This window comes from Diadema antillarum, unplaced genomic scaffold, assembly GCF_040938485.1.
Source record: "Diadema antillarum isolate AM-2024a unplaced genomic scaffold, OU_Dant_1.0 scf00000106, whole genome shotgun sequence".
NCBI lineage: Eukaryota > Metazoa > Echinodermata > Echinoidea > Diadematoida > Diadematidae > Diadema > Diadema antillarum.
In genome coordinates this window covers 741,469-758,221 of record NW_027270995.1, presented here as the reverse complement: position 1 = coordinate 758,221, position 16,753 = coordinate 741,469, and the positions used below count along the sequence as shown (strand labels likewise).

General features: G+C 41.1%; 1 protein-coding gene across 1 annotated transcript; it reads left to right on the top strand.

Moving 5' to 3' along the window:
* The first annotated feature begins 1,377 nt into the window (after positions 1-1,377).
* On the top strand, positions 1,378-15,759 carry LOC139719163 (acetyl-coenzyme A synthetase, cytoplasmic-like). Its single transcript, XM_071630597.1, has 11 exons — positions 1,378-1,751; positions 2,773-2,888; positions 5,009-5,201; positions 6,516-6,649; positions 6,844-6,976; positions 9,545-9,601; positions 10,520-10,600; positions 11,058-11,166; positions 12,242-12,441; positions 13,263-13,308; positions 13,492-15,759. Exons 1-11 carry the CDS (start codon positions 1,581-1,583, stop codon positions 13,695-13,697), a joined length of 1,446 nt encoding a protein of 481 aa, XP_071486698.1. The 5' UTR covers positions 1,378-1,580; the 3' UTR covers positions 13,698-15,759.
* The last annotated feature ends 994 nt before the right edge of the window (positions 15,760-16,753 follow it).

Below are 16,753 nucleotides of genomic sequence, written 5' to 3'. Positions count from 1 at the left end.
GGCTAAATTCTTTCCCCATTAGTTTCCTGTAAAGTGTAGAGTTTTGTCAGTGCCAGACACCAGTGTAGGGGCCAAAGTAAAATGGAGGCTACAGATACTGCGGTCAGGGGCCAAAGAGTCCTCGGACCATTGTGGCAAACGAAGAAAATTTCATTTTAACCTGTTGAGGACAGGCTGATTTTGCTACAACACACATTTCCCGTAGACACTTGCCCAAGTATACTCGGGAGTCGTTCTCAACGGGTTAAACAATAGGGTTCATACCACAAGGTGTACTTAGAATTATATCATGGACATACACAGTTATCGGCACAGCACAAATGCATCAGGACGAATTATGTGTGACTGCTCTAGGTTCGAATTTGTAGATTTTGATGGTGCAATAAAATGTGCGGTTGCTGGTAGGCTCACAAACTTGACAGTGAAACACATGCTGGTAGGCTAGACATGCTGGCTCAAATCCACTTTACTTTCGATAGGTGGTACAGACCTCCCAACCATTCTGAATTTGGAGAAAGAATCTGAATTTTAAGTATTCCCAGCTCTTGTTTCAGTAGGCGTTTCCTATTTTCCTTGATAAATTAACCACACGCTCATGTCGCTCCTGCTACACTGTACTTCTTTCCTACTTTTGATCCAAATTGTTCCTATTTTTCAGTTAGAGAGGTTAAAGAGGTCTACTATTAAGTTTTAGAGATAGTGGCAATCTACAAACCATGTTATTTTTTCATTTTTTTTTTAAAATTTTATGTTTGTCTGATGTGAGAGATGGCAGATGATCTTGTGAATAACTGCAAACTTTTACCTGTTATGGGGAGGATGCAAAATGACTGATCTTTGTTGTAGTGTAGACACACAAAGTTTGATAAAGGTGCATGTTAATGCTTTCTGACAAAGACAGCGGAAGTGTAGTATACTCGCCAAGCTTCTCACAGGACTAACTACAGAACAATGCCCGTGTGATAGCAGACATCACAGTGTTAAAATTCACTGAAATATTCGAAGCATTTGTGATGTCATGATTATTCATGAAATCCCTGTAAGTGGTGCTGGCCAGCACATCCACCTGACAGAAGTGTTGTGAGAGAGACTCCCTGTGAAAGCTAATAGTATTTGAAAATTATATTACAGAAAAGTCTGTCAATTATACATTTCCTGCAAAATAGTGAAGTGGATGATCCCCCATGTGTAAATGAAGGGCTATTCTGGTGACATGATGTATACATGTTCATTCTTTGTTTGAACATGAATTACACAAACTGTCAGGTTGGGCAAGCTTGTGCATTTATATTGCTCTGAAAATGAGTGAAGTGCCTGACTAACTGGGAAAAATGAAAGGTCATTCATAAGAAAAGGTGCACAAGAACAAGTTATGAACTGGCTATTGAAGTTTATAGGCAATTCGCCTGCAGTGACATGGCCTTTTAACCTGTTGAAGACGAGTCCCGATTATACTCGGACAGGTGTTTGTGGGTAAATCCGTGTTGTAGCAAAATCAGGCCGTCCTCAACGGGTTGGTAATAGATCAGAATGTGTCCAGTTTTTGATGGGGTAAGAGAGGTTAGGTGTGATGAAATATTATGCAAAATAGAATACAGGCATTGTCATCTCTTCTATGTTTGTTGGTTGTTATTTTTTTCAGAGACTTTGTTGTGGAGACTGTGTTTGTTGTACGTCATCTGGGGTCACCTGACGCGACCAATGGAGACAGGACGTCACCGGTTGCCAAGAGACCGTGCTACACACTCAAGGTGAGACACATTGTAAACTTTCAGTGGCAGGAAGAGGCCAAGATTTTATGGGGGAAATTATGGAATATGCTTGTCATGGGTATAACATCATATTTACTCCTTACTGTGAGAAATATAAAGGACATTATATAGGTATGCCCCTAAAAATTTAAGCATGCAACAGTCACATTTGGCATCCTTTGTGTGTTTATTTTAGGAACATTTGATTGTTTGTTCTTACGCAGTAATGTCCCATTAACAGGTTAAATTGTTTTGATATCAAAGTTTGTATTGATATTTAAGACTTCTAATATGGGTACACAGAATTAACCAAACCCTCAGCTGTAGGTTGTAAAGAAAAATGGATGTTTCTGTGTGTGAATTTGGTGTTTAACCTGTTGCCCTCAACGAGAGGTGATTTCCCATAGATATGACATAGTTACAAAAGTTTACCTGGTGCGATGGCGTTAAGCCAGGCACAGGTGTGACTTATCACGGTGCTTTCCAACACAAAATTACACACCACAATCCAGTGGACTTCAATATAGCACTGATGTTTGAGTAGACCTTTCTATGCACATGTGCAGACTGCATTACACCCAAAGATTTTACATACATTGTATATCACCACCTATAGAGGGAGTACTACTGGTATGCGAAATTTCTACACTGTATGATCACAAGGAGCACTATCAACTGATGCTAAGAGGGGCAAGAACACTAGGCAAGATCAGCATGACAGAAAGTATGCATCACCTCTCTGATGCAGCCTGAGTTTGCCAGATGTTGACTTAAGATGCACATGCAGAGAATACAGTCCTTACAGAATACAGAGTTTGCCCTCTAGTAGTAATAAGTATGTAACCTCTTTGCACCCCTCTCACTACATGGGGGAGCTCACTATGTGCGCTCTCACAGAACAATTGTACAGGGCCTATTGCAAATCAGTGCTCTAGTGTGTACAACTGTACTAATGTGTAACCCCTGTGATTAAACCATAAAGTGAGATTCAAACACTGATTTCCTCCACACGATTCAAAAGACGGACTTCCACAAAGGTCGCGACCACTGGTGGCATGACGTGATGGAGGGGTCGAGCGAAGAGTGTGAACCGGTCTGGCTGGAGGCGGAGGATCCACTCTTCATGCTTTACACCAGGTGAGTGGCTTCACAAACCTTCCTCCTGATGATGCCACGGATGTGAGACTTCAGTGTTCAATCTAATTTCAGCTTCTTCTTCTTTTTTCACTCTGCCCAAAACCCACTTTTCAGACTTTTTGGCAGTTCAAATGCAGTGAAATGTTCACAGTTTAATGCTCTTCAGAATTTCTTTTGCCATAAGTTTTAGATTTTTAGCTCGCCTGAGCCAACGGCTCAAGTGAGCTATTGCGATCGCTCACCATCTGGTCCAGCGCCCGTCATGCGTCTTGTGTCGTGCGTTGTGCGTCGTTCATCATGCGTAAACTTTTTTACATTTTCATCTTCTTCTTGAAAACCCCATGAACCAAAACTGCTTGAGGACAATTATTGTGGATGATCTGGCCTTCAGCCATTTTCCCTCACAATAAAGTTGTGTTTATACCTCTGCATTGTGAGCATGACCGTGTGTGATATCAACAGCTAAAGCACACATCTCCAACCAGTCATTGAAGACAATAACTACCTGTACATCATAATAATCAGAGGAGTCATTTCCCTTTCTTCTTCATGGTTTACGCATAGGAGATTGTGTGTATGTAGGGGGGGGGGGGGTGGGAATGGGGTTGGATTTCTTCCATGATTATTGTAATTTGTTCTTGTCGCTGCTCCCCCTGGACTTTGAGACAAGTGCAAATGCAGAAACAGCTCCCACACCACAATGAAAATGACAGATCACTGTTCCTTTTAGTGTAAATGACGCAGGGTATTGGAATAGGATTTAGCAAGTCTGATAGATCAAATGGTGTGGCTGTTGTAATGTAGGAAATGAAAGGGCGCATCAAGTTTTTTGTTTCCTGTGTGTTTTTTGTGCTTTTCCCCTTTCTTCAAAGTAGATTTGAGTGAAGATAATGCTATGTTTTTGTAGATTGGTGGGCATACATTTGGTCTGTGTGATTGATACCCACTTCCTTTTGAGATTTATCAGATACCACATGAGGGGGCAACCTACCCTATTCATGCAATCAGCAAGTCTAATCTAAGTATCTGATTGATAGGATTGCCTCACAGCTGTTTTACACATGTTCACATGTGTCCAGGGTACATGGGTGTGGAGAATTTTGTTGCACTGTAGAAGTACTGTATATGCTGAACCACTTCGCATACTGATATTTTCGTGAATGAGGAGGTCCTGGGCATTTTCGCGAGATGTTGTTTTTGTGAATCGACACAAAGGCCGTCATATGTGCACGACTACCTTTAGCGCATGGTGACATTTTTGCGTGTTGTTAAATTCGCAGTCCAACTGTGATTTGTCAAATTTGCGAAAATTAAACCCTCGTGAAAATAACAGCTTCTACAGAAGAAGTTGTAAGGGTGTGGAAACTTTTGCACATTTTGTGCAACATGAAACTTGCACGAAAATGAAAGCATGCAAAGTGTTTTGCTTGTCATATATGCTACAGTAATTGTATTTAATGTGGTGATGTCGTATATTTCAGTAAAACTGTGTCTTATGTTTTGCTTCCGCTGCATAATCTTACGTGGCCCAACGCAAAAAATTACGCACTTGAAAATGTCCTCTTTTAAAATAGTTAACTCTTAATGTGCCACGTTCGCATGCCTGACTCAGCTGATGGTGCGCGAACTTCACATATTCTGCTCAAACACACAGACCCGCCCAAACCAATCAATAAATTACCAAATGCCGGAGTACAATGAAAGCGTTTCTTGCAATTCTATTCTTGAAGCTTGCCTTTGATGGGGTGATTGACTATCAAGGGGTATTCCATAGTGGATTTGTGTGAAAATTATAGGTTTCCATTACTGTTTTATGTGCAAAAGTTGGGCCTTTACAATAATGTAGCTACTGGTCATGTGAAAGAATAGCAAGCCTAGCTTTGTCATACAATTTACACTAAAGCAAAGCTTGGCCTTTTCTGTACCATTTTGCACATTACACGTCCACGGTAATAGAGATCTATAGAAGTTACATAGATTTGAAAAACAAATTGTTTTCCAAAAGCATGACTAGGTTGGTGTCTCAGAATAATGTGGCGCACAGGGGGTTTGCACCATGGCACATAAAGAGTTAATGTACACTGTGTGCTAAATGCATTGTGATTGTCGTTCATCTCCAGTGGTTCTACGGGGAAGCCCAAGGGTGTGGTCCACACTCAGATCGGCTACCTCCTCTATGCCGCCACCACCTTCAAGTATTCATTCGACCACCACGAGTCAGACATCTACTGGTGTACGGCGGACATCGGCTGGATCACCGGCCACTCCTACGTGTGCTACGGTCCCATGGCCAATGGGGCCACCAGTGTCATGGTCAGTTGAGGTGCTGTCAGTTGGGGGTGGTTGGGGATGGTGGGGGTTGGTTGGAAGTGGTTGGGCTGGCTGGGGTTGGGAGGAGGAGGATGAAGAACATAGTTGTGTCAGTTTTAAATGAAGAACCTTATAGAGGGCTTCTATTGTCACAATTATAGGGAAATTTTGTACCAGGTTGAAGTTTGACTGAACAGGAAGAGTAAAGTTTTACGTGCACAGCAGTGAAAATTAAATCATTATCAGATAGAATGAGAGAATTTGAAAAATTGTGAAGTTTAGCAAATTGTTGCAAAACAGTTGACAAACAATTGATATGAATTTGCAAATGAGTGAAAAAAAACCCTGTAAATTTCAAAATTTTTAGTACAAACTATATCATGGCAAGTTGTAAGGTGATGACATCATCAACTTACTCATTTCCATACTGGTCAAGAAGGATTTTATGAAATTTAGCAAAACAATTTCCTAACTTATTTTAATGTTTGTCCAATATGGTTTAATTTGTTCTGTTGTTCTCAGAAACTTTTACTCTTTCTTCTCACACTAACAGTTAAGTGGTCCGGCATCCCTCTTTAACTAGATGGCCATAAAAAGGATGATATTGTTGCTGGGACCCAGTAGTTTTATTGTGCTGCAGAGTGTCTGCGGAACGTGAAATTTTTTTATTTGTTGCGAATGATGCTCGTGCTTCAAACCAAGGTTTGGTTCTGTTATGTAGCATTGTGTTGATAGAAATGCACAACCAGAGAGCAATGATCAGGAAGTGATGTCAAAATAGTTTCCTCACCTGGCCAGAAAGATAATTTTATAGGCAAGTGTCATAGCCACTTAACAGTCAAGGAAAGATCCATATAAACTTGCCCCACAGACAGCTCATACTTGTCCTGGACAAGCCAGCATGTTGGCTTGTAACACTGATATATGATTTGTGATTATCTTTGTAGATTGCAATGTTGCTAGGTTTATGTTTACCCAACTTATGGTGTCTTATATACACAGAATATACTTGAAGCACTTGTGACAGAAATGAAAAAAAAAACCCCGATAAATTCACAACCACACATTTTTCACTGATTGTATTTCCACAGTAGTTGTGGGTATTGCCCAATTCTGACAATCTTCTGGAATGTTCCATGATAATGTCAGAGGAGATTGAATATATTCATGTGAAATGACTCCAGAGCAGAGGTTAAAAAACAACAACAAGTAAACACAAAGAAATTCAATTTATTCAGGAATAAAAAAGAAGACTACTGTTTAAAGCAAATTTTCCTTTATTAAAAAAAGTGCTTTCTTGGTCTTTGTGTTGTGTAGTTTGAGGGAACTCCTCTGTACCCAGACGAAACCAGATGCTGGCAGATTGTCGACAAGTACAAAGTGACCATCCTGTACACAGCGCCAACCCTTATACGAACGCTCATGAAGTACGGGGAAGCTCCTGTCAAAAAGTAAGTCTTGAATGCTTTGTATACCAGCAGTAAGAGATAATCAGCTATAAAGCACTTGGGTTGTAGACTTATGTACGTCAAAATCTGTACATAGTAAGGGAAGTTTTATTCAAAATCTATGCACAGTACAATGGGTAGTTATTCATTTTTATTCATTCTACCTGTTCAATACTGTCTTTGTCCATTGTTACTAGGTATAGCCGAGAATCACTGCGGGTTCTGGCCACGGTCGGTGAACCAATCAACCCAGAGGCATGGCTGTTCTACTACAACGTCATTGGCGATGCACGATGTTCCATCTCTGACACGTTCTGGCAAACTGAAACAGTGAGTGTTGAAAAAGATAGAACCCAAACAAACATAAAGGAACACTTATTGCCCTGTTTTTACTTTTATTACCTCCGCCAAGGGAGGAGGTTATGTTTGGTTTGTTCGTTCGTTCGTTCATTCGTTTGTCTGTGCGCAAAATAACTCAAAAAGGAGACAACGGATTGTGATGAAACTTGCAGGAAAGGTTTAGAATGACACGAGTTATAAACGATTAACTTTTGGTAGTGATCCAAGAATTTTGGGGGAATTTATGAGGGATTTTTGATATTTTGGCAGGGAGAGTCAGTGAACTTGGGAGTTCAGGCTGCGCGTATTTGAGGTTTGCTTGCGCGCACTAAAGTGCGTGCTCTAGTTTCTGCTGGGGTGAGGCGCGCTGTGCAGCTGAGGGTTTATGACGTAACAAAGGCTTCTATATTGGGAAATCGGGAGACTTTCAGCACACTACGTAGTATTATATAAACACTTTCAGCATGCTATATAGTATAAGTACGTATGGGTGGAAATCACTGATATCTCTATGGAAGAACAAGATCAGTGATGGAAATGAGCTGCATGCTTGGCGGAGGTCTGCGCTCTCAGAGTGCTTCTCTAGCTTGTGTTGTTTTTGTTCAATGTCTGATGAACCTATATTGTAGTATTCCAGTAAATTTAATTGCTGAATCAACTGCCATTCACTGTTTATCAGTAAATAGTCAGAATTAAGTGCATCATCAATAAGTTGTGAATTGAAGTGACGTTTATTTTGATTGAAAAATGGAAACAGAGAAAATCATTATCATCAAAACCAATATTAATATCAGAACCATTATCTTAGCAGAAATTAATATCAATAAGCTTGTTCAAACATATGGCTAGAAGTGAAATTTGCATCGCAAGTTTGACACCAATATGCAAATCGTGATTATGACAACAGGAAAACTTGCCTGGGACCTGCCCCACATAGCAACAAATAGTGCATACAAACAGGATCTCAAATACTAAAATGCATTAATTATTAGCTTTGTGCAGATTGGAAGAATATCCAGTCTGTCACTAGGTCCCTGGAGAAAAACATCGCAAGCGTAGATACATTAGGAAGATTTTGTAGTTCAGCAACAGTTGGTAAACCAAGGACATACCAAGCTGTATCTTTTGCTCTACAGTGTCATCATTTTTTTTTTCCAGGGGCGAGGACTAAGTTGCAAGAGAAAGTCTCAATTCTAAGGTGCGGTGAAGGTCATTATCACATATTCACAATACTTTTTTATGCCTCCGCCACGAAGTGGTGCCGGAGGCATTATGTTTTCGGGTTGTCCGTCCGTCCGTCCGTCCGTCCGTCCGTCCTTCCGTCTGTCTGTCCGTCCGTCCTTCCGTCCGTCCGTAATGAATTTTGTGGACAGGGTAACTATCAAAACCTTTTGAGGTAGACTAATGAAACTTGGCATGTATGTGTATTAGGGGGTGAAGTTGTGCCTATCAACTTTTGGGTGCACATGCTCAAGGTCAAAGGTCAAAAGGTCAAGGTCATATGCTTAGAATTGCACTATTTCCCCCATATCTATGCAATGCCTGAAGATATTTTCTTGAAAATTAGTGTATACATGTATTACCCAATTAAGATTCTTTGGTGAAAGTTTGGGGTCATGAGGTCAAAAGGTCAAAGGTCAAAAGGTCAAGTAAAATGTTAAAATTTCACTTTTTTCTCTGTATCTTGGAAATTGTTCAAAGTATCTTTATGGAACAAAGTATACATGCATGTACTGACTGTCAGTAGTTAGCTAGGGAATTTGGGGTTTATGGGGTCAAAGGTCAGGGGTCAAAGGTCAAGGGCAATACTTCGAAATTTTACTATTTTCCTTATATTTATGCAATGCCAGCAGGATTATTTTTTTAAAACTTAATGTATGCACGTACAGTATATTACCCACTAGAGATTCTCTGGGATTTTTTTTTTGCCAAGAAGGTCAAAGGTCAAAAGGTCAAAGATCAAGTGAAAGTGCTGAACTTACTACTTTTTCCATATCTCGGAAGCGGCTCAAGTAATCTTTAAACTTAGTACATATTTATGTATGTTCTGCCTGACAGTGATTCTCTTATGAATCAAAGGCCAGATGAAAATGATAACAATTTACTGTTCAATACAGAAATTGCACTTTTTCTCCATACCTTGAAAATTACTCAAGTGCGTAAACTTATGAAAGGGTCAAAGTCGAAGTTAAAGTACATGCTCTCCTATTCATCCAATTAAACATAGGTCAAGGAAGGTAAACATTCGATGCATTTGTGACAAACATGTCATTTTAATATTTTGCCAATTTTGTGAAAATGTAATCACACATTGTCCACATGTACTATAGACCTATTAGGAGAATCGTGCATTATGGCGGAGGCATACCAGTCGCCATAGCGACATTTCTAGTTGTTAAAATACATCAGTTAACCAGCCTTTCTGAATTAAATGTAATCAGAGTGCAGTGCTATGAGGAACACTATTATTCATTCTTGATGCTTCTTCATCTTGCCCCCCCCCCCCCCCCCCCCCCACACGTACTTGTCTCTCCCTCACACCTGCATTGGTCCTTTCAGGGAGGCCACACCCTCACCCCTCTTCCCGGAGCAACTCCCATGAAACCCGGCTCTGCAGTAAGTTCAATCACTTTTCCCCTTTTTGAGTTTTTGATATGCCATTTGCAACATCCTTGTTCCCCTCGCAGAAAATATTCTGACAATATCTCCTCAATTTGCCATGAAATGATGTGTACTTTGAGAATATTTGTATCTCACAATGAATGGTATTGAATTTTGGTTATGACCTGTGCTCAGCCATGGGCTGAATTGAGTATTAAATGTGAGAAGTTATTTGGCCCACAATTTTCATTGCCGTTTCAGAGCAGTTTTGATTGCAACCTGATCTATAATTTTGATGTGATTATTTCAATTTGAAGATTTTTCTTTTCTTGTACATGGACTGTGCAGAAGAATGTTGTAACAAAATAGAAGAGTTGGTGAGATACATGTGTGTGCACACACAGAATGCATGAGAAAAATCAATTTGGACAAGGGGGCCCCTTTCCATCCAGGACTAGAGATGCCGTTGAGCAACCATTCAGTGACCAGAAATTTGTAAGATCTCTCACCAGTATCTCAAGACCCTAAAAAATTATGTATGTGGAACTGCTCTTTAACTCTTTGCTCACTTGTTGCAAACCAAGAATTCTGGTCGATCTCTCCTTGATCTCCCAACAATCACTTTTTATGCAAAGCACAGTCTCATAACGATTTCACACTCCGCCAGAGTACTTCAGTGGTTGCTTTCATCTCTTTGATGGTCATTCAGCGGAATCACATTAAAATCTTCGAAATTATTGTGTGAAATTCACCCAAACTGCCGCATTTCTCGACAGACCTCATTAAAAGAAAAATCATAAAAAGACAGACGAGACTGTTTTAAAATACTCAGTGAGAGATTGTTGGGCGTACAGTCCATTGTTTACAGTGAGCCACTATCATGTGCATTACGCATCTTACATGTGAGATACAATCTCTTCTCAAACTTTTCAGACCTTTCCCTTCTTCGGCATCGATGCAGCGGTGGTCAACGAGAAGGGAGAAGAGCTGGAGGGTGCATGTGAGGGGTATCTGGTAAGTGGTCATCTTCTACCCCCCCCCCCCCCCCCCCCACCAACATTACATGTCAAAGGTCGATGCCCCTCTCGTTGGAAACTTCTGTTTCATCTTGTCCAGCATTGGGCTCACTATATATCACATCCAGTATGCCTTTCAGTAATGTTTCAAGGCAACATTAAAATATGGAACCTTACCTGCATTGACCCTAAAAACAGAGTTGCATGAAGATCATGTGATAACACTATAGCCTCCTGCCACCTACCCCAGATCTGGGATACCAGTAAACTGAATGAGGGACGTCAAATCTAAATTTCATGCGTATGTGAGATTTTTCTTCTCTTTTTATTTGTTGTTTCTTATGAATAGTTTAAGATAAATGATGGTATGTAACCACTCTTTTGTATCTCCTCTGTGAAAAGATTTAAATTATTAATTTGTTTTCTTCGTTTTGCCCCATTATTCTGCTATTCAGGTGTTCAAGAAGCCATGGCCTGGTATAATGAGGACTGTGTACGGTGATCACAATCGCTATGAAGACACCTACTTCAGGCAGTTTCCTGGATACTACAAGACTGGAGACGGTGAGAAATTCCTACCTCTAGCTCCCCTTTCCCCTCCCTTCTCCCATTCTTCTTCCCTCCCTTCCTCTCCCCTTCCCTCCCCTCTTCCCTTCTCCCCTCTTCTCGCTATGGTGACAAGACTTTTTGCTTGTGCAACAATTGCCCTGGTGTTATTTTCTCCATTGACATATAGTTGGGGTAAGGGTCGTGATACGGTTTTATGTTTAGTTTGATGTGAGGATTAGGGTTAGGGTTATGTTTGTGGCTAGAATTTATGTTTGGCGTAGAGTTCAGATATGTCATGGGAGTAATTGTCGCAGGAGCAAACATCATGGATCCCTCATTTCACTTCCCTCCCCTTGCCCCTATCTCTTTCCACCCCTCCTCTCCCTGCCTCTCCCTTCTATCCCTCCCCCTCTTTCCCCTTCCCTATGCTCCCCTCCCCTCTTTTCCCTACTCCCCTCCCTCCTCTCCCCTTCCTCCCCTCACCCCTCTCCTCTCCCTTTTCCTTCCCTCACCCCTCCCCTCCCCTCTCCCCTCCCCTCTCCCCTCCCCTCTCCCCTCCCCTCCCCTCCCCTCCCCTCCCCTCCCCTCCCCTCCCTTCCCCTCCCCTCCCCTCCCCTCCCCTCCCCTCCCCTCCCCTCCCCTCCCCTCCCCTCCCCTCCCCTCCCCTCCCCTCCCCTCCCCTCCCCTCCCCTCCCCTCCCCTCCCCTCCCCTCCCCTCCCCTCCCCTCCCCTCCCCTCCCCTCCCCTCCCCTCCCCTCCCCTCCCCTCCCCTCCCCTCCCCTCCCCTCCCCTCCCCTCCTCTCCTTTCCCCTTCCTACTTTCCCCTCTCCCCTTTCCTCTCCTGTTCTTGCATTATGCTTCAAAGCAAATACTTGCCAACTTTTTTTTTTTTTTTTTGGTGTGTGTGTGTGTAAATCCTTTGAAGCAGAATCATTGTTCTAACTGTGATAGTCCATTTTCTTTATTTTTTAGAAAAGAAATGCAATGATTTAGAACAGGTTTAAATGGCTGGAGCAATGAATCAACCATGAATCTTTTGAGAAGGCAATCATAAAGCAATCAGCTGATCAATCAATCCTGTCATTTTCAGGCTGCAAGAGGGATGAAGATGGCTACTTCTGGATAACAGGGCGAATTGACGACATGTTCAACGTCTCGGGCCACCTCCTCAGCACGGCGGAGATCGAGTCTGCCGTCATCGAAAACCCAAAGGTGGCGGAGGCGGCTGCGGTAGCCTACCCTCACAAGACCAAGGGAGAGGCCTGCTACTGTTTCGTGACCCTTGTAGAGGTGAGTCGAATGTTTTGAAGTCTTAGCGCTCAATTTCTGCATTTATTAGGACTGACACATCATTTCCTCAAACTCTTAGCTTGCTGATTGGGTTTTCATTTAGATGTTAGTCCTTCAGATTTATTTAAGGGATTTGAACAAATTTCCACGCCAAGGGCAACTGGATTTCTGTGAATAATTTAGACTCTGATAACTGTAACAAATTAAACAAGGCATTTCATTGAATTAATACTTGAAACAGAATTTGAATACTTATGTTTTCACAAAATGTTATATTCATCACAACCCCTTACTCCTGTTGGGACACCAAAACCTCATGTCTGAAAAAATGTCAAATGTTCAGGGAAGCGAAAACACAAGGCAGCCAGAGCACTGCAACAAATGGGATCACCTTTCTCTTGACATGCCATGGTGGCTTCATTTCTTGGGGGTAAGACGGCTAGAATTTGGACAGGACATCACTGAAGTGACTATCTGACAGTTAAAGGGGAAAAAGTGATATTCACCAAAATTTGTGATTCAGGGTTTTATCACGCCGACGATGTTATTCAAATAATGAAGTAAGGATGTCATCACATGACGAGTCTTTTGTTAATCTGCACTCAAATACTAATACCAACTGTCCTTTTTTTGCTTCAAAGTTTTTAAGTGAAACAAAAAATATCATTCACATTGAATTTTGCGAAATGTGAAGGACTAATAGCAGACTGACTACTTCAGGGTGAAAGGATTAACATTTTTCAATGTACAAAGTGTTACTAGAGTAGTGATCACGAATGAGATGAATTCTTACATTCTCTCTTCTTTCTTCTACTCAATAGGGAGCCGAGTTTTCTGGAGAACTCATCAAGGAGCTTGTTACACATGGTAAGTTACTGAGGCTGTCTTCACACGTACCAAGAGTGCGTAATTTAAACCACAATTCTGATGATGCATCACTTTGTTTTAAAAGAGTTTGTGGATACAGACTGTCTCATGATCAAGGGTAGATTAATCCACAGGTAACTGTATATCACAAAAATTCCTTGTCACACCTTGTTTACCATGCAGTCCGTGCCAAGATCGGCCCGTTTGCCGCCCCGGAGGTCGTCCACAACGCGCCGGGCCTGCCCAAGACCCGCTCCGGCAAGATCATGCGCCGCGTGCTGCGCAAGATCGCCGTCAACGACCACGACCTCGGCGACGTCTCCACGATGGCCGACTCGTCCGTCGTTGACGTCCTCTTTGCCAACCGTCCCAAGCATCTCGATTCATAGAGCAGCTGTGTTCAGTTTTGTCCAGGCTGAAGATTGTGACAGAGCAAAGCTATGAAAACTTAAATTCTCGACAGTTGCCATATTCATTCAGGTTGTGATCATATTATTCAGCTCCTACCAAGAATTGTGTCCAAAATTCTTTTCAGATCTGTGAAGTTCATGTCAAAATGTAGGCCTATTTTTTGTTTTTGTACCCTTTCTATGTGGCCTTATGTGATCCTGAAATATAAAGGTGGATAGTCATGCTTTCAGAAAAAAGAAAGTCATACTTTCAGTTGATTATTGTCTTTGTTTTTTGCGTGTTTGGTTTTGTTGTTTTTATTTTAAGTTGCAAACTCATAGACAATCAGTGAAGTTCCAGCAACCTACATGACATTTTCTGAATTTTTCTTGTGCTTTTGTTGGGATTTACCCTCCTCCACCTGGTCTCTCCTTCACTAAAAGATATTACTGAATCAGTCCACAAAAATGGTTGCTACTGTCATAGCTTATTACAGAAGCCGGTCATGTATCGTCACTTGGCAATGAATTATCACTTTTCAACACTTTGCTTATGTGTCATGCATCTAAAAAAAAAAGAACTAAGAAAACTTAAGTCTCAAAATTAACAGACTTTGCAAGATCAACGGCTGTAGTATTCTAAACATTTCTTGTCAAGTTACTATTAAACGAAAATATGACTTCTTAACTTTGTCAACAAGCATATTTACACTTAACTATTAAACAATGAGCAAATGTTGTTGCAAAAGTTGTTTTCAGATTTCTGTTTAAGTTATTTGAAGAGAATATTTGTTGGATTACCAATCCTGTTCAGACCTAAGAGTATACATACCAAATGCATATATCTGGGTCTCTATTTCTACTAAACAATAAATCTAACAAATTCAAACTTTGCCTGGACAGAATAGGAAGAAAAGAACAATGTATATTTGGAATTCTATTTCTGTATCTGACAAATCCACAGATCACATAGACACAACAGTTTGTTTAGATATCTAACCACTTCACCTTCCACCATGAAATGATATGCTACACTGCACAAAGTTGTATGAATCTTTTTAGATATTGTTGCCATATTTCTTTTTCTATGAATTATTCAAAGGTTGAGGTGTTTTGCCTTGTATCACCAAGATTAGAATAATGTTTTATGGATCACGTGTGGTGAAATTCCTGTTAATTTGTTTTGTTGTGTTTTGTTTTTGTAAAGCAATTTATACATCTTTACTGGCCTGCCGTGCCACCAGATTTTCTTTGAGCGATGCCTAGTGCTGGATTGATAGTAATTTCGTATCTCGTTTAAAAGTTAACATACAGTTTTCATGCCAAATGTACAAAGCATTTGAGGATCAAATCTAATCAGTCTTTCAATAGTTAAAGATAGGAGAAAGAGAAAAGTAAAGAAGAGATGTGTTTTACTTGTGCAACATTGCTTTTGATTGAGAATGCAAAGAGTTTCAATCTCTCTCAGGAAAAGCAAGTTTCTGCTGCTGCACTGATTTTGACGCAAGTTTGTTGCTTTTTGTCAACTTTTCCTTTATTTTTTTCTTAGCCCAAGAGATACAGCATATGTCAGTATTGTTTGTCATGTAACAAAATTTTTCTCGCTGAAAGCTGCCCATATTTTCATGCATTTCTTCTTCAGTAGAAATGTCATCATTTTTGTTAGTACGTATGCTTGACCTTTAGTGTAATTAACCAATAATTTGCTGGTGAAATTTTCATGTTTTGTCTCGGAATGTTCCATTTATGCTTGTGGCTGACATATTTAATTCATGTACCCTGCGCATGTGGCCATTTCTAGAACACTGGTCAGTGTAGATTGTGTGCGTGCAATATTGCAGTGGATTTTCACATTTAGCTAGCAGACTGCAAAAAAAGACTTAAAGTAACCATCCATTCCAACTTCACAGCAAAATCTGCTAATGTATTATGTTTCTTTTGTGTTGCACGAGTATTGTCATCTTGGAATATCCACGTCGGCGCATGTAGCGCAAGACTTCGGTCAAACCGAACTGTCATTGTCGAAAGTCAACGTCAACAAAGTTTTCCTCTGAAAGTCCAACATGCCACAGTGTTGTAAACTCCAAAATATGGTAAGGTGATTCGGCCAAATTTAGTGGTAGAAGGCTTAATGGTGCACCACATATTCTTTCTTGGGTATGTATTTGGCCCTGGAAAGGGCCTACCCACTCCCAACGTTTTGGCGAGCATGTTTTTGCCGTTTTTTAAGAGGACGTGGTGTTGTCTCTTTTATTTTGCAATAAATGTCGTGCTCAACACGCTTGGCATGCCATACTCAGGAGTACAGCAGCAGCTGAGTATCAGTGGCTGCAATGGAATTCACACCTGCCGTTTTATGCCTGTGCGATTTGACAAAAATATTTCAGTGATGCTCCCCATCTTGCTTGCCGTACACACTTATATATATATTTCAAAAAAACCCAAATCCCTCAAAACAATGTCAGTATCTAAGACAATACTCACTCCAAGACAGAGAAGAACAGTGAACTTATATCCAAGCATTCTTCATACCCTGTTTAGAAGTCATCATTATGCGGACAACTCCAAACGCCATTGTTGCACCATGTGTGTTTCCTATTCCGCCAAAGTTGTAGTTCTTGCATGATGATTTAGGTGTACTGGGACAAGTTCCCAGAAGATAACCAATGGCAAATGGGTATTCAGGTCACGTTGCTGTGCATTAGTCTTGTGTAGCCCACTCTGTGCCGTAGTCTTGCTGCGCATTGGGTCATTGTAGTTATTCTTGACACTGCTACAGAGACTCCAACTCTCCCGTTTTCGACGGGAGATCTCCCGCCGAAAACCCATTTTTGCAAAATCTCCCGTTCTCCCGTTTGAGATTTAATTTCTCCCACCCTGGCTCTTTGTCTCCCGTTGGAAAGGATTTCTTACTTATTTCTATCGTGTGTTGAAAAAATAAGCCTTAGATAGCACAAGAGAGCATCTAGAACCCTAGGAACTTCGCGCTTCGCACACATCAAGTTGGAGTCTCCCGTTTGCTAGGGGTTTCAGGCGGGAGAATCTCCAGATCAGAA

Coding starts and splice junctions, on each gene's coding strand:
- LOC139719163 (XM_071630597.1), top strand. CDS start 1,581: ATGCAAAATAGAATACAGGCATTGTCATCTCTTCTATGTTTGTTGGTT. Junction 5,202..6,515: donor ATGGGGCCACCAGTGTCATG/GTCAGTTGAGGT, acceptor TGTGTTGTGTAG/TTTGAGGGAACTCCTCTGTA. Junction 9,602..10,519: donor CCATGAAACCCGGCTCTGCA/GTAAGTTCAATC, acceptor CAAACTTTTCAG/ACCTTTCCCTTCTTCGGCAT.